Below are 23165 nucleotides of genomic sequence, written 5' to 3' on the forward strand. Positions count from 1 at the left end.
ACACAACTATTGAGTGGAATCTTCAAGGGGAGGTATCCTCATCATTTCAGATGATTTTTCAGTTGCTCAAAGAGCAAAAGCACGAAGGAGCAGAGCTGCAGTACTGGCATCTGACTTCACGGCACCGGGCTCAGCTGAGCTGCCACAAGAAGTAATTAGTTATCATTATTAAGTAAACACCTGAAACACTAAAGGTATGTTTTAAAGGTATTAGTAAACACTTCTATGCTATATGTGATTTTAGACTACTTTTACAGCCTGCACATGACACACACTGGTGCAAGTACCGGACCCCGGACAGGGAGGCCGCTCAACTACTTATGAATTATTACGGCTCACAATCTTTTTGAGATAATACTGCCAGACTGAACTACCCCTGGCCCCCTGTCCCCAGATGCCTCATTGTGTCGTATGTTAATGGCCTAGAATACCCACGTAACTTATTCTCTGCCTCAGGTTAATAATAAATTACGGGCGGCGCTGCGCGCCCTTCTGTAATCAGCTAATTCATTTTTTATTAAACTGCTGTTTTTTAAATATATTAGTCTGTGGCCGGGTTCTGACCCCTGGGCTATGTGTGTACCCTTACATTTTTGGGGCATTACAGCTGTTTTAAGGTCTTCTTAAAGTCTCTCGATGCTAAATGGGTGTGATTTCTGATATGTAAAAAGTGTTACTCATCGTTTTTGAAATGTCACTCATTATTACTTTGAAATTATAAAAATGTCACACATAGCAATCTGTAACCTTGGCAGCTATGGCAGTGGGAGGCAAGGGGTCTCTGCTAAAAACGAAAGCGACTCCTTGCCTGCACTGCAGCTGAAGCTATCAGCTCCACGAATTAACCCCCTCCTGGGAGAGTTAACAGGACAAAAGAACGGGCACCTCCTGCCCCATCGATCTCCCCTCGCACCCCCCCTCCAGCCATACCAGAGTTCTACAAACTAAGGTAAGATTGGAGTGGAATGCGCGCCCCCCCCTGGGATGGTGTCGGCCCCCCCAGGGGGGCGCGCCCCACAGATTGAAGAACTCTGGTCTAATGCAAGCTAAACTCGAAGATTTGGAAAATCGGCAACGCAGACAGAATCTTCGAACCTTTGGAATTGTGGAAGGGGCTGAAGGAGCTGATCCCAGAGTATATGTTGTGCATTTATTCCAGAAAGCATTTCCTGAGTTATCGGACTGGGATTCACAGATACAACGAGCCCATCGGCTACCTCTGAACCAATGAAACAAGGGAAGTCAGTACCCTCGCCCAATTTTGATCTGCGTTGGTAACTTTTTGCTTCGTCAGCAATTTCACTAAAAGCGAGACCAAATACTCCAGTTTCTATTGACTCGGTTACTTTTTTTGTTAGATCAGACTTAAGGAAACCCACTGTGGAGTGGCGTTGGAAGCTGCGCCAATACATTGATCCAATAAAGGATCTGGGGGGGGGGGGGGGGGGTCAAGTTTTTTTGCAAGAGCCTGCCAAATTAAACGTTTTTAAGAATGGCCGCACATATTACTTCTCGGAAGAATGTGAGGTTGAGCAAGCTATGGTTAAATGGAAATCGTAAAAAAGGGACAATGAATTGTGCTACCTACATTTCTCTTATGATGAATGATGAATAATGAAGAATAATTCTACATATAAAATGTTAATTATGATTGGATTTCGGCCGCTTATTAGTTGAATTTATGGAACACACAATTCTATTATTTGTTTGATACTAGATATTACAAGATATGACACTTGGTTTTGAGTCCGTAGCATTGAATAGCCGGATCCTCGTGGCTGATTACTCCGCTTTTGCTGCCACTACAGCGGCAGCTGCGTTAAATGGGGGGACCTGCATAGAGGAACAAAGATGGGGGGGGAGGGCAGGGGGGTGCGAGGTAAGGGTTGGGGGGAGGGAGATTTTTCAGGGTAAAAAAGGCATCACGGGGATAAGCAGTTTAATACTAATGTTTAGCAAGGTTGATTTGTATAAAGGTTTCAAGGACAGGAATATGTATTACATAAAATGTATCAATTAAAGTGTTTGGTATGGAATGTGGCGGGTTTAAACAGTAGGATCAAAAGAAGTCTAGTATTTGAGGAACTTAGAATGTACAATCCGCCGATAGCAGTAATAACGGAGACTCATATAGCATATAAAGACAGAAAATTGCTTAAACAATTGGGTTATGACATCTTAGTATGCACAGACTTGAATACTTCAGTTCGTGGGGTGGCAATTCTAAAACATAAACAACTTAAGGCAGAAATTAACAAAACCTTAACGGATAAAGCTGGCAGGTGGGCAATAGCACAGGTAACACTCGAAGGCTGCAAATATACAATCTGTGGTATTTACACTTCTAATTTAGACAAACCTAAAATTATTGATCAAATTAATATGGAGCTGCTTAGTTGGGAAGGGGAGTGCATAGTATTGGGAGATTTTAACTGCATTATGAATTATAATATAGATACGACTAGAAGGGGTTCATTCCAGAGAATGCGGAAGACCAGGGCTGAAATTCTCGATCTCGCAGCCATCCATTCAATTAAATATGCTTGGAGATATCTGTACCTTAATACAGCTGGCTATACTTACTACTCTGCCGCGCACAAACTATGCTCACGCATAGACATGATCTGGGTCTCGGATTCTATTCTTGAGACTAGTACTATGGTAATATGCCCAAGAGTCACTTCAGACCACAATCCTATGCTTCTGTCGTTTGATATAGCAACAGAAAGACAAATCCTTTGGTCTTTCTCTTTGCCCAGATATTTATTTTTGGACTCTATCTTTTCAAATCAATTAAAAGACCACATAAAAGAATTCGTAGATATAAATATATGCACTCAGCCTCACCAATGATAGTTTGGGATGCATGCAAGGCAAGGATCCGGGGGTTTACACAGCAATATATCTGGCGACAAAATATGGAACGCAGATGCCAAAATGAGAAAATGATTGCAGATATTCTCCACATTGAAAACCAACTAGCTGAAGCTTTATTGACAGGGGCGGCTAACACGGAAGCACTAAGCTATAAATTAATACAGTTAAAATCAGCATTAAAAAACTTTATTCAGGGGGGGCGTGGCTTGGCGGGCGAAGATGGCGGTCGCAGCCTTGTAGAGCTCCCGCCGGCCCGGACTAACTTCGATCATTTATCCTGACCCCCGAGCCCACTGTTGGTGCCCAGTGCCTGTACTCGATCTGGTGAAGTCTCCAGTCTGCATTGGTGTGTAGATCCTGTGATTCCTCCCTTCCTGTGATCGAGGGGAGCCGGCGGCAGAGTGCGGCCTGGTGGCCGGCCGGAGACCGGGGTCCTCGAGTTTCGCGACGCCTGGTGGCGGCTGTGACCTGACGGGGGCGGGTGGCATCCGCCACGCCGTCCTGGGCTCATCTCTCCGCCCGCGATCGCCTGGAGTTTGAGGCGAAACCAGCGACTCCTACCTATCGGCTCTTCCCCTGCACGACTGGCGAGTGGTGGCGGCGTGGCCGGGCCCTGCGACAGTCTGGTGGCGGGACTCCTTGTGCCCGGAGGCGACCGGGGCTGGACTGGTGGTCGGCTGGCCCCCCTGATCCACCTCCCCTGGCTCAGCCCGCTGGATACGGCGACCCATAGACCGCGGACCCGCTGATTCATCCTGCTATATCCTGGACGGCTGCCTGTGGGGACGAGTGTGGGTGCGGCCTGTCCTGCTGGGGTGACGCCGGGGCCTCGATTTTCGCGACATCCGATCGCAGCGTCCCTCCCTGGGACCTCCTCTGGGCCGCCCCGTTCCAGTTCTTGCGACAGTGCCCGAGAGTGGTGTTGGCCCTGCCCGGCGCTTGCCATGACCAGGGACAGAGGTGGTGGCCCGCCCAAGCATGGACCCATAGATAAATTCACAGGGCCGAGTGGTGGCGCTGGGGCGACCGGTGGCAGCGGCGGCCCCGGGCCAGACAATGCAGCTATCCTAGCGGCCATAACCCAGTCTCGGGACATGCTCGATGCCAAGATAGGAGCAGTCGGGGCGGATGTCACGCTCTTACGCCAGGACCTTCGCAATGCAGTGGAGCGGATTGCTGGGGTCGAAACCCGTATCACGGAGACTGAGGCGGACGTTAGTGGCCTAAAGAAGCGCCTTGCGGAGGTGGAAAGCGTCCAGAAGACACTGGCGGCCCGCGTGGAGGATGCAGAAGGGCGCGCGCGGCGCAACAACCTCCGCTTCATTGGTTTTCCGGAGCGGTGCGAGAAGGACAGCATGGAGAGGTTCCTGACCGGGTGGCTGGAGAGCTGGCTTCCTGAAGGGGCGTTATCTAAGTGTTTCGTGATCGAGAGGGCCCATAGGGCCCTGACCCAGCGGCCGCCGGAGGGTGAGCGCCCGCGGCCGGTTATAGCCCGCCTGCTGAACTATCATGACCGCGATGTTATCCTGCGGGAGGCGAGGAACAAGGGCTCCCTCGCCTTTGAGAATCATACCATTATGATTTTCCCGGACTACACAAAAATGGTGCAACAACAGCGGCACTCCTTCATGGACGCTAAGGCCAAGCTCCGGGGCCTCAAGCTCCAGTACTCGCTCCTGTATCCGGCTCGCCTGCGGGTCATATACCAGTCTCGTACCCACTTCTTTGACTCGCCAGAGGAGGTGTTTCGCTGGACGGATGAGGCGGTGCGGCTACGTCCCCACGCCCAACCGGGACTGGACCCGGGCAGGTCTCCAGGTTCGTCGCCGGAGCGGACACAACGCCAGCCCAAGAAGGGCCGACATCGGAGGTCTCGCTCCAAGAAAAGATCGGCTTCAGCCTGTGCGTCGCAATCGGGTGGCACCAGGGACTCTGAACACTCCGATGCGGGCAGCTGAACACTGTTGGGCCTCCGCACATTCTGTCTGCTGCATATGGACTTGTTCTGCCCTGGCTGGTGAGACTGTTTTATTTTGTCCTTGATATACCAGCCGGCTCCCATGTGGAGACTTCAGCTATAGACACGGGGTCACTGTGTGGCTCGGAGGGTACCGTATACGGGCCTCAGACCCTCACGGATGTGAGTGTTGTTGGGGGGGTGGTGAGTGTGCGTCTTGGGGGGGTTTTGGGGATCCATTGGTATGGCGGGCCCTGAGTCCTCTGTTTTGGGCTCGGGCCTCTCCATGCCGCGACAGGTACTTCACTGTTTTCTGAGGTATTGGGGTGGTGGGGGTGGGGTCTGGGGGGGTGTTTTGGTGTTGTGCTTGTTGTTGGGGGGGCTCTGGGTTGGAACGGGGGAGTTGTGTTTGCGGGCTGGGGGGGTGGGTCCACACATGTCGGGGGCTGTGCTTTTTGTCGTTCTGCGGGTAGCACCTGGGTGGGAGGGTGGGCCAGATCTTGGACTGTATGTCGATAATGGCTAATGCTGCGAGTGTGACTCCATCGAAGACCCTGCGGGTGGTGACGTGGAATGTGCGGGGTGTCCTGGATAAGATTAAGCGGGGGGCTGTGCTGCGGTGGGGGAAAAGGGAGATGGTGGATGTTTTTTTGCTTCAAGAAACGCACATGCTGGGATCCAAAGCCCTTAGCCTCCAGAGGTTCGGCTACCACCAGGTCTATCATGCTGGCTTTACGAGGGGCTCGCGGGGAGTGGCCATACTGATTCATCGTAGGGTGGCCTATGTCCACGAGAAGCAATGGATTGACCCCCAGGGCAGATTTGTTTTTGTTAAAGGCCTACTGGGTTCCGAGCCGGTGGTTTTTGGAAGCGTCTACGCCCCTCCCCCCCTGCAATGGGCACTGTCTGAACGGCTGTTTGCGTTGTGGGACGAGATCCCCGAGGTCCTGACTGTGGTGGGGGGTGATTGGAATGACGTCATGGATGTGGGCCTGGACCGCCAGCGGCGTGCGTGTGTGGTGTCTGACCCCCCCCCCGCGGCTGCCCCCACCCGGTTGAGTGCAACGGCGCGCAGTATGGGCTGGGTTGATGTGTGGCGGCATTTCCACCCCGCAGTACAGGCCTTCACGTATGTATCGGCGGTGCATGGGTCATTCTCGAGGCTCGATTACTTGTTTGTACCCGGGGCCTGCCTGAGCCGTGTTGGGGACGCCTCGATACTCCCCAGGGGCCTTTCAGATCATTCCCCTGTCCTGGCCACTCTGACCCTCCCCGTTAAAAGGCAACCTTTTCGCTGGCGTATGTCCGCCTGGCAGTTGCAGCGGCCGGACTATGTGGCGCACCTACGGGAGGCAATCGATCACTTCTGGCGCGAGAACTTGGTGGGGGGAGCCGATGCTGTTGTGGTGTGGGAGGCGCTGAAGCCCACGATCCGGGGCATCGACATAACTTGGTGTGCGGCCGCTCGGCGGAAGCGCCGGGAGGCCATTGTGGCTGCCGCGGCCCGCGTGGAGGAGTTGGAGCAGCGTGGTCGACTTGGGGGTGAGGAGGGCGTGGTGCGCCAGCTCCTGCAAGCCCAGCAGACTTACTCCTCGGTCCTACATGAGGAGGCCCGGCAGGCGTGGCTCGCCACGCGCAGTAGGGTATATCAGTGGGGCGATAAGTCCTGCACCATGTTACATAGACTTTGCCAGGCGACCTTCCAGCCCCTGGAGCTACCCGGTCTCACAGCGGGGGATGGCTCAGTCATAACCGACCCGGACCGATTGGCGGCCAGCTTTGCCCGCTACTACGAAGCACAATACGCCCCTCGCGATCCGCTGAAGGAGGGCGGGATTGCCCCGTACTTGGATGCTTTACTCCCACAGGCAGTCCCGGAGGAGACTAGAACGGCCCTGGAGGTCCCACTTACGTCCGAGGAGCTTGGGGAGGCCCTTGGCCAACTGAACACTGGGAAGGCGCCCGGCCCTAGTGGCTACCCTGCCGAATTTTATAAAAAATTCCACGTCCAGCTGGGACCCCACTTTCGCAATGCACTAGAGGCAGCGCGGTCTAGGGGCGAGCTGCCACCTGACTGGCGTCATGCTGAGATTGTGGTCTTTTTGAAGCCTGGTAGGGCGCCTGACCGCCATGATTCCTACAGGCCTATCTCCCTCCTCAACATCGAGGCCAAGATCTTGGCGAAGGCCCTGGCGAACCGCCTTCTGCCCCTCATAGCCGACCTGGTCCACCCCGACCAGGCCGGGTTCATGCCGCGCAGGGCCACCCGACACAATATCCGGCGGGCGCAGGCAGCGATCGACGCCATGAGTGCTAGGGATGAACAGGCCGCACTTCTCCTTGCGGACATGGACCGGGCCTTTGACTCAGTGAGCTGGGCTTATCTCTTCACCTTATTGGCCCGCCTAAACCTCGGGCCGGTCTTTTTGTCCTATGTCCGCCTCCTGTATACCAATGTTACGGCGTCGGTCCGGGTGGCGGGCGCGGTCTCAGGACGCTTCCCTATCGGCCGCGGTACGCGCCAGGGTTGCCCGTTGTCCCCATACCTATTTGCCCTGGCCATGGAGCCCCTCGCGGCGCGGGTGCGGCTAGATGCCCAGCTGCGTGGCTTTGTCTGGAACGATACTCTTACAGATAGAATCGCACTCTACGCGGACGATGTCCTCCTGTTCCTTACGGATCTGCGGCGCTCTGGCCCTCGAATTCTAGAGATCATGCGGGGGTTTGGCGAAGTCTCCGGGCTTGCCCTTAACCTATCTAAGTCGACCCTATGGGTTTTACATGGCGGAGTGGTTGCCGACGATTGGGCTGCGGATTTACGGGTGGCGACGGACGGCCTGAAATACTTGGGTGTTTTCCTCTCGACTTCGCGGACCGTGGCCTGGACGCGTAGTGTCCTGCCGGTGTGGGAACGGGTCCAGACGGATGTTAAAACGTGGTCCAGGATGCCGCTCACGATCTTTGGGAGGTCAGCCATCTTTAAGATGGTGGCGCTGCCGAGACTACTGTACCAACTCCAACATTTCCCGCACCCTATCGGCATGGAGTGGTTTCGCCAGGTGAACTCTGTGCTGGGCCGCTTCCTGTGGGAGGGCGGAGCGGCCAGGGTGGCCCTAAAGACATGTTTTCTATCCACCTACTGTGGTGGCTTGGCCACGTCCGATCTCCTCTCCTACTACCAAGCATCACATCTACTTGTTCTTAACGATTGGTGGTACGGGGATAGGAGTGATCCGGCATATGCCCTGGAAAGGCATCTTATGGGTGATCATACGCTCCACACCGTTCTATACTCGGCGCGTATACGCCGTGGGTTGCCATCGGTGACAAGGGTGGTCTTTGCAGTGTGGCGGCAGTCCTTGCGCCGCATGGGATGGTGGGGCAAGTTGACGGCGGAAACGCCGCTGTGGCACAACGGCCTGCTTCCAGAGCTAGCGACTCTGGCTGGGTTCGAGGGTTGGGAGACTATTGGGATTACTCAACTGGGCCACGTCGTGTCCGGCGCCACCCTCAAGTCCTTTGCAGACCTCCGAGTGGAATTCCAAATGCCTCAGTCCCAGTTCTTCCGTTACTTACAGCTGCGACATGCCCTTGCCCCGAGCATTGCCGGCCTCGACTCCCTTCCGGAGTTTAGCCCGATTGAGGCGAAAGTCTTTATGGGCGACTTGGGAGACAAGAAGGTTTCCAGGATCTACCAGACTCTGGTTATTCACTGCTCGTCTACTCTCAGCTCCCTCCGGGAGGCCTGGGAGGCGGACGTGGGCACCCTGGACGAGGACGACTGGAGAGAGGCCCTGGAGTCCCCACGTGGCACCGCTATTGCGGTTCGGCTCCGTCTCATACAATTCAAGTATCTGCATCGTGCCTATTACACGCGTGAACGACTGTGGAGGGCTGGTTTGATTGAGTCATCGGAGTGCCTGCGATGTGGGGAAGTGCCTGGCACCTTGTTGCACACAGTATGGTCATGTGGTCGCCTGGCTGGCTTCTGGAGGGGAGTCTGGAATTGCCTGGCTGAGGTCCTGGGCTGGGATCTTCCCCGTACCCACCGGCTGGGCCTGCTGCACGTCATGGAAGGGGTTGGGGGCAACATCTATAAACGCCATCTATTGCTTCTGGGCCTGGTGGTGGCTAAGCGCGACTTGGCTCGGGCCTGGAAATCTGTGAGGGCCCCCCCCCTGTCGGCATGGAAGGCGGGACTGGACTATTTTATGGGTCTTGAGAAACCGATTTTTGAGGCACGGGGCTGCCCACGCAAGCACTTCAAGATCTGGAAGCGGTGGGCTGACTACCGTGGCCTATCCTTGGAACCCCCGGCGGAACCGGAGGAGGACATTTGATCGCAGCGCTGTCTCTGGCCCTGAAGGCACATCCCAGGTTGCTTCATACCTGCTTCTCTTATGTGAACCATCTTTATATTGCCTCTGTACATGTGTGGAAAGGGGGGGGGGGGGGGATAGTGGGTACGGGTGGGGGTGTAGTTGGGGTTGGGATGGGTAGTTGGGATTTTACAGCTGAGCTTCATTGATACTTGCTTAGTATTTCTTATGTATGTAATCAATACATTGATCTTGATGTGGTGACCTTGGTGTGGGAAGGTGCCTCATGCTTGTCATTCTTTTGCTCAATAAACTTGGTTGTGAAAAAAAAAAAACTTTATTCAGGGAAAAAAGTATTGCTAAATTAAAAACATAAATTAAATCAGTATGAAAGTGGTGATAGGATAGGTAAAATCCTAGTGTATAAAGCTGCTGAAGATCGGGCTCCAATGGCTATTAAAGGAAATTAAAGGGGCACATAACCAAATGTTTCAGGACCCTAAGTCGATCTTGCAGCAATTTGATATAGATATCACAGCGGTAGAAATTAGAACTGCTATTAATTCCTTGGCATCTGGTAAAGCCGCAGGAGAAGACTTGATCCCGCTAGAATTATACAACATTTGCATGGAGGAACTGATACCGTTATTATCTAAGGTCATTCAAGCTATTGGGAATGGGGAGCAAGCTCCAAAGTCCTGGAACTCTACTCAAATCATTTTCTTTTTGAAAAAAGCAAACCAGCTCATGAAAGAGGGTCTTATAGACCCATATCGCTTATAAACAATGATGCTAAAATATTTGCAAAAGTTCTAGCGACTCGGCTGGCACCATTAATGTCACAATTGGTGTCACCCCAGCAACATGGGTTCATCCCTAAGAGGGATACTAGGGCACATATCAACCTGGCCATTACGGCGTTCGATGTGGCGCGGGTTGAGCCATCCCCACTCAGTAGGATTTTACTTGATGCAGAGAAAGCATTCGACCGAGTGGGGTGGGGCTTCCTGTGGGCCACACTACAGGCTTTTGGTATAAATGGTCAATTTCTGAAGTTGATCCAATCCCTGTACGATAAACCTATTGGTAAAGTTTGCTATATGGGAAAATGTTCTACTTTTTCGATGAAACGTGGGACGAGACAGGGGTGTCCTTTGTCACCTCTGTTATTCGCCCTTATAATGGAGCCATTCTTGATTGCACTACAGAATCAAGACCAGATTTCTCCTTTTTTATTCGGCTCGAACCCCCTTAAAATAACTGTCTACGCCGACGACATAGCAATTTATTCCACCAATGTGTCAGAAGCAATGAAGGGCATCGTAATAGAGGCAGGGAAATTCGGTTTGGTTTCTGGATACAGGCTTAATACTGGTAAAACCCAAATTGTTATGAATTACAAGTCACTTATTCCATTGATGGGGGTATGTGAGGTAGCTACTATTTAGGGGTAAAAATCTCATTGAAAATCAATTTAATATCTGCCTTAAACTAGGAGTCGTTATTAAAAGAAACTATTACATCATTTAAGAAATGGCATAAACTACATTTAAGTATTATTGGCCGAATAAATCTGGTCAAAATGAAGATTTTTCCTTAATATTCATATCTATTTCGCTCTATCCCTTTACGGGTAAATAACTCTTACTTTAATAGATTAGATGGTATTATTAATAGCTTTATCTGGGGGTATAAGAAAATTTGCAGGGCTGTTACACTACTCAAACTCCCTTTTAACCAAGGTGGATTGGATCTACCAGACATTAGATCTTATTACTGGTCTGCTTTCTTGATTCGCTTCCGAAGTTTGATAATCCCTGACAAATGTTTGTTTTTTTACAAATTTATGCTAGGTGAGGATGTAAATATGTTCCTTTACAGGTTAAACAACCCTAATTAGTTTAAACGGGTGAAGTTTAAGACAGCATGGGACACTATTAATATCTGGTGTTCCATTCTTGTTAAGTGTAAGGACTCTCTATTTCATCGCAGAACCCCCTTGTGGCTCAATCCAGGTTTTCCGGGAATCATCACGATCCAGCTAGTTTAGTGCTATCAGATTCCGGTATAAAAAGTTGGGAGATTTATATGACCACAGGGGTTTTTATACATTTGAAAGGTTGAAGGTGTGTTATAATCTTACAGAGGGGGCCCGGTTTAAGTACTATCAGATCAGGGATTATTTTGGTCGGAAATTAGGACTTACTAGTATTTTGGACTCGGATTTATGGAACTGTAGTTATAGGGAAGCTGATAAAGCATTGATTCGTATTGCATATAAAATCTTCACTGGTTATAGAACTGACGATTCTGCAAAGCTAGCAGAGAAGTGGAGTAGGAAACTGGAAACTGACGTGGCCCCAAACCTGATAACCTCTTCCTTAAATAGCTTAAACCGATCTGTTCACTCTTCTAATCTTAGGTTGCAGCTATTTAAAACTATATGCCAACTCTATCACACGCCAGACAGGATTCTTAAATGGGCAACTAATAATAACAGTAGTGAACGCACGAAATGTCAAAAATGCGATCAAAGAGCAGCTGATATTACTCATATGTTTTTTACGTGCCCGCAATTCATTGAAATTTGGAATGGAGTAACTAAAGTTCTATCTTTGAAACTGGCACTTCCAATTATATTCAAATCCGCTGATGTGCTTGTGGGCACGTCTGGGGGGAGCAGTGTCAAATGTGATCTGTTGAATATTTTAATATCATGTGCCAGACTAATAATAGCTAGGGTCTGGATTCAACATAACCCACCGACTGTTATGGAATGGTGGAGCCTTGTAAAGGAAATATATAATATGGAACACACTTTAGCATCAACAAGGGGTCTGCAAACCAAATTGAAAGTGGAAAGAATTTGTGGACTAATAATGTAGTAAGATTTCTACAATTTTGTTTTCTCTTTTTTTTCTTTCGTTTTTTCTTGTTATTAGTGTCCTAACTGTTTTATGATTTACGTATTGCCTTGCTGATGATACTATAATGTATAAGCCATCCCTGTTTGTATGTATGAATTTTACGTTTTGTTATATTCTTATTCCTCATGATACAAATAAAAATATTTAAAATTTTAAAAAAATACATAATCCACGCCCAATTCTAAATGAGTGGCAAAGTGTGAGGTAGGAGGAGGAACCCCCAACAGGTGCCTGCAGAACCTGTTTTCCTCCACTTGAATGGTGCCAACATCTTTGGACCAACAGGTCCCCAAACCATACGTAAGAGCAGAGAGGCATTTACTCCTGTATATTTCAAAAATCGGAGCACCAGTTTTTTCCTATAGATGCAGCAAGTGAAAAAGTGGCCCTTACAGCGCACAGAAAACGTTCCAACCTCTTACTAACAAAGGGTGTGCAATTATAGGCCTCTTCACAAACCAGACCTGGGTATGGAAAGTTGCCACACTTTCTATCTTCCTTTTCTACATGTACAATGTGTGGGTTTTGGTGTTCTTCAAGCCACAGACCATAATGAAAGTTGTTGGAATTTTTTTTCTAGGTCCAGCCCTTTTATGAACATCGCAAAACTCGAGATCAGCCTTTTGAGACCGTTTGCCGTCCTTGCCAGGAGCACTGCGTCGTCCACATAGAGTAGAGCAGGCATAGATTTATTACCAACCCTCAGCACATCCGCCCCAACTGTCACCTCTTGAGGTCCTTGATAATTAAAAGGAATAGTATGGGGGAAAGGACACAGCCATGGCGGACTGTGAAGTTATTTTTGAAGGTGAATGTACACTCACCTAAGTCCCTAAATGTAACGTAGGTTGTGAGGTCCCAGTGGAGAAGCCTCAACAGGTTGACCAAGTTCGCCTCAAGACACAGTGAGGCCAACAAATCCCACAATTTAGATCTATTCACACAATCGAAGGTACTTCATAGGTCCGCGACAGCCAGCTGGAAGGGGCTAGCCTTTGCTAGCTTTTATTTGGCCAGCAGGAGATGTAGGTTTAGGCACTGCTCTATGGTGCCAAAGTCCCTCCTGAACCCGTATTGGGCTGGTGAGAGTGCCTTACTCTCTGCTAGCCAAAGAGTGCGGCAAACCCAAAATAACTCTCCCGAATATTTTGGTGGTGGTGTCGAGGAGCGAGATGGAGTGATAACATTTTGGATCGTGAGCGTTTCCCTTCTTGAATATGGGTACACCAATAGACTTATGCCAGGAGGGTGGTAACCTTGCCTTACAGGCAGAGTTAATAACATTTGTGTGGATAGGAGACCAAAACCCAGGATCTTCCTTAAAGACATCCATAGGTATCCCGTCTTGCCCAAGGACCTTTTGCAGGGACTGTTTTGACCGGCTTTGGTAACTTCCACTATAGAGAAGCATATATGTAGGGGTAAAGACAACCATATACATAAGCTAGATTGGGTTAACTGGATAGATAAAGACCTGTAAAATTATCTATCAGGAGAAATATGGACACTGACTATTGGGAAGACCCCAAATGAAGAGCCTACACACACACGGCCTTCCAGAAGGTTTGGGGGTCTTCGTTCCGGCGGGCAACCACAAGCGCTTCCCATTTCTCAACCTTTGGCCCCATCCTCCTCGTTTTAAGTGCCAGGCTACACGCTTTCCAGCATGCCACAATGGTTTTTTGATCCCTGGGATCTGCTTTAAAACATTACACAATCTACCATTGGCCATTCTACAATCCCTGTCAAACCAAGACTTAGGGTGGGCTATACAGTTCCCTGAGGGCCTAGTTAGCACATCTTTAATACTGCCAAACCAGGACTTGGGGTGGGCTGGGCGGATCCCTGAGGGCTAGTTAGCATAGCTTCAATACTCAAAGTTAGTTTGGTGGAGCTACAGAACAGAGTGGTCTGTGACGTCCAAAAGACGTCTCACCATATCTTCACTTCTATGGACATAATGGACCATTAGTAGTTTCATATCAACTGAGTACCACACCAACCTACGCCCTGGATCTTTTGCGCTTAATACCTGGCGACAATTTCCCGTGATTTGCAGGACCTTAGTAGGAATAGTTAGTTGAAGAACTAATGGGTTCTGATCGCAACAGACCAAGGGAAGTACCTGCCTTCCTATAGTCAAAGGATGAAAATTCCGGGATGTAAACACAATCGATTATAAAACTTCTGCCCCCCCCCATATATGTTATAAGTGAAAGTGGTGATGTGTGAGGAATTGCACTTGCCAGGTCTAGAAGAACTCTATTAGATGTTCTGTGCTTCAATGACGTATATGCAATGTCATGGCATGACTACACTGCTAACAACTCGGTTTAGGAAGGGCCTTACACCAGGTGTGCTCAAACCAATGAATGGATAGATAACTCCAGATCCATACATACACAACCCCAGAGAGGTACACACTCCTATAGATGAACAGATGCATGTGCACAGAGATGCAGAAAAGATTGTACAAAATCACAAATTGTTATTTCCAGTGCATGCATACACAAACTCAGAGGCACCCACTCATACAGTACCACGCAATGTGCACACTCGCACACAAATCTTGTACGAACTCTCAGACAGATCTCTTCAGTCCATGCATACACAAACTCAGATGCACACATTAGTGTGTATTCACACATGTTGTACAAACTCACAGGTGAAGATCTCCAGACAGTACATACAAAAAACAATAAATGCACACTCTCCAGACAAACCAATGCATACACACTCACAGATGCATTATACATTACCTACTGGTGGTCCCCAGTAGGTAGTTATAGTTAGGACCTAGTTGCCATAGGAAAAGCGTTTTTGTTTTCCCAATAACTTTGGTGCCGGTTGACGAATCTTCGCGAAATGTTCAAAATTAGTGGCCCGCTCCGGTCAGTTCCTGTCTTGTAAGTTTCGGGGTGATTCGACAAGCTGGGGCCGAGAAAAAAAAGGGGGTCCCAAAATGTGTTTTCCCCATGTAATTTTACATAGGAAACTTTAGACACTGCTACAGGCCGAACTGCTGAATGGAATTACATCGAATGTGGAAAAAAGGTAGCCCTTGGTTCAGTAAGAGCCCATTGTGTTAAATGGTGTAAATCCGTAGTTCCTGAGAAATTAAAAAAATAGAGGTCGGAAAATCAATTTCCCATAGGAAACTTTAGCGAAGGATACACCCCGAACTGCTGAACGGAATTACATCAAATTTGGCAAAAAGGTAGTGCTTGGTTCAGAAAGCGTCTTTCTTTTAATAAATGGTGTAAATCAGTTTCAGTTGCTGAAAAATTCAAAAAATAAAAGTTTCCATATCTAGGGTAGCGGTAGATTCACGAACCCTCCCGACCACGATCTTCACTGTGATTGGCTGCCAACACTCCAAACCAGGAAGTGTTGTTAGCCATCTTGTGAGAACCGAGTCACAAGAAAACAGTAAAACAACAAGCATTTGCAATGCAATAGGTCTCGCATTATTTAAGTTTGAGCTATTGGCATTGCTAAATAATGCAACACCAATAGCTGAAACATTAATAATGCGAGACCTATTGTATTGCAAATGCTTGTTTTGTGATTGGTACAAATATCCCTACAGAGCCTTCTGCCAAACTAAAGCAAATCTGACAGCCGATGGCGCACAGTGAATTATCTGCCCTGTGTTCCGCTGTAAAGACACATACCTACCTATAATGAGTGCAAAGGTGAAGCGTGAGACTTAAACAACGTCACGCCGCAGCGAAACCGTTTTTATTTAGCCAGGGACGCGATACTTGTAAATTCCTTAGTTCATCATAACATGTGCAATACATATTATCAGTGAAACTGCACCATCTAGCGGAAAAGATAAAGATTGCAGTTTGGCATTTTTAACTATTTTTTGACATTCTTACTTGTGTGCCTACGAAGGCCTGGTCATTTTAAAGGTTCTTTGGTGAGATGAACAAGCGGGAGGCGGCTCGGGTGCAGCACGTCTTCCGGAGACATGCGCCTTCACAGAGCTGAATCGGCTTGTGCACAGGCCAGTAGCTGCTCGTGCACAGCTCTATCTCCCTTGCCAGTTAACACGGTGACTATAGAACTCGCTGGCGGGAGCGCTTCGCGCTCCAACGCCAGCTCGACCTAAAAAGGTGAAAAATAAAAGCATATTTTAATAAAAATGAAGACGGAATTCACGCTGGGGGCGCGAATCCCGCCGAAATAAAAATAAAATAAAAATGAAGAGTGGGCTCCCGCGCTTCATTTAATTGAGGCCCCCGGGTGGGCCAGGTCCCGGGTGCATTGCCCAAAAATATATGCTGGACCCCCACAGCCCCGGGGACAGCAGTCGACTGCTGAGACTGGTTGCTCCAAGGCATTCATGCCTGTGACCAAGAGATCATTTGCAAGGAAATCGGATTGCTTGGGCGAATTTCAGTCCACATATAAACCTAACGCCCTGAGGAAGCCCCAGGTCGGATGGCCATATAAGGGGGCGAAACACGTGTTGGCTGTCAATTCTAAATAGTCTCCTAAATAGGAGTCCTGTCAATTGTGATAAGCTGAGTCTGGGAATTCTTTCCGTGATTGGACTACGATATTCTATATTTGTCCGGACCCACCCTGGATCTAGGTTCATAATATGCGGGAGGGCACGCAGCCCTCCTGCAGCCCCAGGCAATGCCACCCCCTGGGGCTTGCTTTAAATAATGTGCTGGAGGGCACGCTGCGCCAGGGAGCTGCGTTGCAGAGTGGTGGTCCAAGGCCACGCCCCCTTTTACACCACTCTACAACTCAGCTCTGTGGCGCTTACTGGAGGTAGCTGGTGGGCTAGTTGGCCCTCAAGATTCAAGGAGACTTAATCACCCAACGTAAAAAGCACCACATGGCGCATTTGCACACGTGCCACATCAGGCCCCGCCCCCTCCCTGCACAACAGTGCAAATGCGCCCTGTGGTGTGTTTTAAGTTGGGGGATTAATTCCCCTTCAATTCTGAGGGCCCTGGGGGCCAACTAGACCACCAGGTACCTCTTGTAAACGCCACGGGGCTGCGTTGCAGAGAGGTGCTCAGAGGCCGCCCCCCTTTTTACACCACTCTGCAAACGCGGCTTCTGGTGCACTGCTGGCGGGGCAATGAGGCCTCTTGTGTCCTGAGGACCTCAAGACTCAAGTTGACTTCATCCTCTGAGCAGCAGTGCGCCAGAAGCCGCGTTTCTAGCGTGGTGTGAAAAGGGTCATGGCCTCAGAACACCTCTCTGAAACGTAGGTCTGTGCGCTTACTGGATGTACCTGGTGGGCTACTTGGCCACCAGGGACCTTCAGGATTCAAGAGGACTTAATAGTGATGTCATAGTTAGAAATTAGCACTTAAAAAAACCTTAGCAATTCACTGAAAAAAACAATAGGTTTCAGTTACGTTATAGTTAGCTGGACATTTCACTCTTACAAAACCATAAAAAAATCCACTGTTATAGTTAGTTCAGCTAACTATAACTCGCGCACCCGCAATACACTGCTCATGACGTCACATATTACATCATTCAGGACATGGCCACTGATATCACCGATGGCATCACTAATCCGACATCACTGATGACATCATCCACGTGAAAATCTGATGCACCTCTTCACACTCTAATATAACCTTTGATATACCCACTAAAATACAGACTACCATTTTCTAAATCATGGACACACTAATACCAGTTACTAATCACTGATTCCTAGGTCTACACACACATGCACTGATTTATCCATACAATCACTCATACATGCAGTCACTCATCAATAAAACACTATCATATGCACTCATACACCTATACAGACACACACCACCACTCAACCATGCAGTTAGTACTCACACACCTAGTCAGCCATGCTAAGAATCAATCACACTCCCATTTACTCATCTACACAATTATACATACACCAACTCACTTATACAGATACTAACTCATACTTACTCTCTAATATAATCAGTGATACAAGTACACACTCATCCACACAGCCAGTCTCACAATCACCGACTATCATGTAGTCGTTTATATACTTAAACTCTCACATACACTGCCTTCTACATATGTAGTTACTTGGACATGTACCACTGAGACATCCATTCACTCACCAACACACCCATACACACACTCACCCATACAGCTGTTTCCACATGCACTCTTGAACCCGTACACCCAGTGAATCAATCACTCACACATCTATGCAGTCACACACCTCACACCCACACACAGTCTCCCCAAAAAATTCTCAGACAACCAATCAATAACATATATACACACTCATGTATCTGACCAACCCATGCAGCAGATTGCACACAGTTTAGTCACTAACCCATGCATTCAGTAAGACATATTTAATCACTCACTTATAGTCAGTCACGCACCTAATAAATCCTCCACCCAGACACTTATACACCCACTCATTCTTTAATACACCATGGAACATATATAAAACATTTAAACTTTAAAGAAAACACAGTCATTGGATGAGATCATCAGTGATGTCAATGACCATGTCATGAATGATGTAATATGCGACGTCACGAGCTAACTAACTATAACAGTGGAATTTTTTATGGTTTTGTAAGAGTGAAATGTCCGGCTACCTATAACGTCCCTGAACCCTATGGTTTTTTCAGTGAATATATAGAACACTCACAGATGTATATTTCCAGACCCATAAATACACAAACTGAGAGGCAAGCCCTCATATAGATGTACACATGTATTTGCACTCACAAATACCACCAGAACTTGTGATATGCAAACTTAGACAGACATTTCCATATGGAAGTACAAACTCACAGCCAATAAAATCAGACTAAAGCATACACATCCCTCAAACACACAAATGCGCACATTTATTGGTATATTTATTCTATGGCTCAAAATACATACAAAGACACACAAACAGGAATGCATGCACAACCAAAGATAACTCCAGAACCATCCATCGATGAACACATAGTGTAACAAGTAAGTGTGAACATGCCTGCACACACACAGGTATAAACTCCCTGTCAGATAATGCCACACATGTAAATATATATACACTAATACACACTAAGTAAGGTATGTAAGTAAGTATTACCTTAGGGTGAGCAGGCAATTTTTTTTTTTTGTATATTTTAAGACACACCCTTTGCTGATTTCAGCTATAATGTCCAACAGCAGTGACTCTGGTCTGGATGTTTACCTAGTGTGCATCACGACCCAGTCTGTAGGGTGTCTCATGGGCTTCTGTGTGTCTTTAACTTTAAGGGGGTAAACACAAGCAAATGGGCAAATACAGACACACAGCACTCACTGCACCCACTCACCCTTATAGTTTTATATTGCTCTTCTTCCTTTACTTTAGACTCCAGAATATATTCCTCCTCTTTCTTCAGAAGACGCAGCCACTCTTGAAGTTTTACCTGCAGAGATGAGATGGCAAGTTATAAGTGTAGATCCGTAGAGCAGCGTTTCCCAAAGTGTGGTCCGCGGACCCCCAGGGGTCCGTGACACATTCCCAGGGGGTCCGCAGGACTTGAGTGCCTAACTCGGTATAAAAAAACTAAACACTCATGAGCCCTCGCAGCACATAAGGAGGTGTGAATATACTTGGCGCTGGGGCGCCAAGACTGCCATTCAATCTGCCCCTCAGGCTCCCCACACAGGAGAGGTGTGAATGTCCTTGGCGCTGGGGCAGCAAGACTGCAATGAATTCGGGCCAATCACCATTCCGCTGTAGGTGCAAGCTGAAGGGTGATTGCCCTTATATTGTGCTATTCAATCTGCACTTCACCCGACCTCGAGCTCGCACAGCAGTGCGTGTGGTTCCTGTTCAGTTTGTGACCAGGCCCCGGGCATTTTGCTATCTGTCCCCATTTGCCCTGAAAGCAGCTGCATGGCGAGATTGAAGAGCGCTGGAGTACGTTGAACGGGCAGGAGGGCTCTTCTTCTGGAACTGCATGTAAGTATTTCATTTGTGTGTGCGTGTTTGTGTGTAGATTTGTTTGTTTTGTTTTGTAATTGCATTTAAGAAAGCAGTCCAAAATCTGTGACGCATCCACTCAGGACTATATTTATTTCTTTATTTTCCAGTTGACCTTTACAAAAAAGTGTTCCGCTCGAGTTCTTTGCAGTGGGTTTTCCAGTCTTATCAGAAGGCGCAATACTTAAGCCTGTTGCTTTGACCACAGCCTCTGGCTCACCAACATTACATGCTAGCCCCCACCATTGAAGTTTATGAAGGAAACGTTTTAACACAGGGCACTGTTACAATTTATGTTTTTGCTGACTTACAACTTTGAAAAATAGTAAGATTGTGTGATTATTACCACAGTTTTCATTTCGATGATCACCTACCTCTTTGAAATAGCATTTCCACTGTAGCAGTAAGGTTTGCTTTAGTCTCTCGACTTCTTCCTGTTGCCCCCCCACAAATCCCCCAACATAGGTTGTGCCCTTTGTTACATGCATAACCCTTCTAACATTAATTATGGGCTGTGAGCCCAGTACAGGAGTGCAGTGCTTTGACCAAGATGCCCGCACAGCGTGCATCTGCTGGATGTAAAATAAAAGAGAGAATTCATGAATTGGACAATCCAGCGTGCTAACATTGCAGTGGGCACTCTGACTAGTGGTACCTCCTGCCATACACCATGAGTGGAGACAAAGGCAAGCTTGTATTTTTAAACAAGCATTTGCAATGCAATAGGTCTCGCATTAGGAAAGTGAGCTATTGGTATTGTAAATTACATTTTTTTTAATGTGTGTTGGCTTTGAAAATATATAAATTAATAGCATTGTTATTTACAAAGCCAATAGCTTACACTTTCCTAATGCGAGTCCTATTGGCTATGGCAATGCATGTTGGTAGCAAGCAAGGACAGTGCTGTTGTGGTGCTGAGTGATGCTGTTGTGGTGCTGAGTGATGAGGTGGTTGGGCTGAGTGATGTGGTGGTGTATTAGAGTGATGTGGTGGTGTCCCAGAGTGATGTGGTGGTGTCCCAGAGTGAGGTGGTGGTGTCCCAGAGTGATGTGGTGGGGTCCCAGAGTGATGTGGTGGGGTCCCAGAGTGATGTGGTGGTGTCCCAGAGTGATGTGGTGGTGTCCCAGAGTGATGTGGTGGTGTCCCAGAGTGATGTGGTGGTGTCCCAGAGTGATGTGGTGGTGTCCCAGAGTGATGTGGTGGTGTCCCAGAGTGATGTGGTGGTGCCCCTGAGTGATGTGGTGGTGTCCCTGAGTGATGCCCCTGAGTGATGTGGTGGTGCCCCTGAGTGATGTGGTGGTGCCCCTGAGTGATGTGGTGGTGCCCCTGAGTGATGTGGTGGTGCCCCTGAGTGATGTGGTGGTGCCCCTGAGTGATGTGGTGGTGTGGTGTGAGTAATGCAGCAGTGTGCGGCGTGTAGCAGTGTGCGGCGTGCAGCAGTGTGAGGCGGGCAGCAGTGTGAGGCGGGCAGCAGTGTGAGGCGGGCAGCAGTGTGAGGCGGGCAGCAGTGTGCCGCGGGCAGCAGTGTGCAGCATGCAGTAGTATGAGTAATGCAGCAGTGTGCAGCAGTGTGTGGCGTGCAGCAGGGTGAGGCGTGAGGGTGAGAAGGTGTGAGGGTGAGAGGGTGTGTGAGGGTGAGAGGGTGTGAGAGGGTGAGTGAGTGAGTGTGAGGGTGAGTGAGGGAGTGTGAGAGTGAGGGAGTGTGAGGGTGAGTGAGTGGGGGTGTGAGGGTGAGGGGGTGTGAGGGTGAGGGGGTGTGAGGGTGAGGGGGTGTGATAGTGAGGGGGTGTGAGAGTGAGGGGGTGTGAGAGTGAGGGGGTTGTGAGGGGGTGTGTGAGAGGGTTGTGAGGGTGAGAGGGTTCTGAAATAAAACCAAACATTGAAAAGTTAGTAGCCGAGATGCAGCACCATCCTGTTTTGATTTTTGCATATTTTTCAATATAAAATAATAAAAGCTTTATTAATGCACGTATTTGTTTGGTGTGTACTTGTTTGTGTATTTTTTTCGAATTACTGTTTTAATTTTTTGAAATTGAAATTGTACAAATTGCTTGGGGGTCCCCGGCTTCCAGTAGTGATTCAGTGGGGGTCCTCAGGAGTCAAAAGTTTGGGAACCACTGCCGTAGAGTGAAGTCTTACTTAAAAAAAGAATATCATTACAGTACCAAACATACCTGCCCAGGCTGTTAGCACCAGCCCCACATATACAGACTGCATTAGTTGTACATATCTAGTTTGCAAGTACCGGCCCCACATATTAAGACTGTAAGAACCAGCCACACATATACAGCTTGTAAGTACCACCCCCAAGTATCGCAAACAAGGACACAGACAAGAGTGTCAAATATTTGAACCTTTTCGAATGTGAAAGGACTAGGCCAGAATTCCTGCTCCAGGTAAACTAGCTTCATCACTGGTGTGAGAAGTTAGCCTGGCATAAGATGTCCACTAGTTCTAGTGGGCACCTTGCACCAGTCTAAATCAACCCTTATTGATGGTGGTTGTAAAGTCAACCTTATACACAAGCTATCCTAGTGGTAGCATGGACCAGCAGTCTTAGGCTAAGACTTCAGAGAGCGTATTAAGCTGATTGTTTTACCATAGGTAATCCCTTGAATACCAAATGAAAGGACACCACACAAGGTATATATATATATATATATATATATATATATATATATATATATATATATATATATATATATATATATATATTTATGTAAAACACAACCCCTCTGAACTCTTTATGAGGTCAGAGGCACAAGTACATTACAAGACACTTAATTAGCATACGATAAGTTGCACAAATACAGTTTAGCCCTAGAGGCGTCTTAAACCATATACTAAAATAGTGGTATAAGAACCACAACAGAAATAGAAAGTAGGCCTAGGGCATCGCTGGGGCTACACAACAACCCACGGTTAGGAAGTAGGAGGCCCACAGGAGACGCCTGCAGTGTCTAAACACAGTTGCGGGTTACCATTGACTTTCTATGGGAAACGTAAAAGTCACAAAGTGAAAGTTTAAGGACACTTCCGGATGGACAGGATGAAACCCCTTTAGACTAGGACACTTCGAGAGTCAAGACCCACGGGAGCACTGGAGTACTCGTGTTACCTCACCC

At 48.2% G+C, this 23165-nt stretch overlaps 1 protein-coding gene across 1 annotated transcript in view; it reads right to left on the minus strand.

The window, feature by feature from the left end:
* LOC147710193 (E3 ubiquitin-protein ligase TRIM39-like) overlaps window positions 1-23165 on the minus strand; it is a 143472-nt gene that overhangs the window by 107731 nt on the left and 12576 nt on the right. Inside the window, exon 2 of the mRNA XM_086920878.1 lies at window positions 19385-19480. Coding sequence (XP_086777004.1) covers window positions 19385-19480 — 96 coding nt within the window. The remainder of the gene's footprint in view (window positions 1-19384; window positions 19481-23165) is intronic.

The sequence above is a fragment of the Lissotriton vulgaris genome, chromosome 5 (genome assembly GCF_964263255.1).
Source record: "Lissotriton vulgaris chromosome 5, aLisVul1.2, whole genome shotgun sequence".
Lineage (NCBI taxonomy): Eukaryota > Metazoa > Chordata > Amphibia > Caudata > Salamandridae > Lissotriton > Lissotriton vulgaris.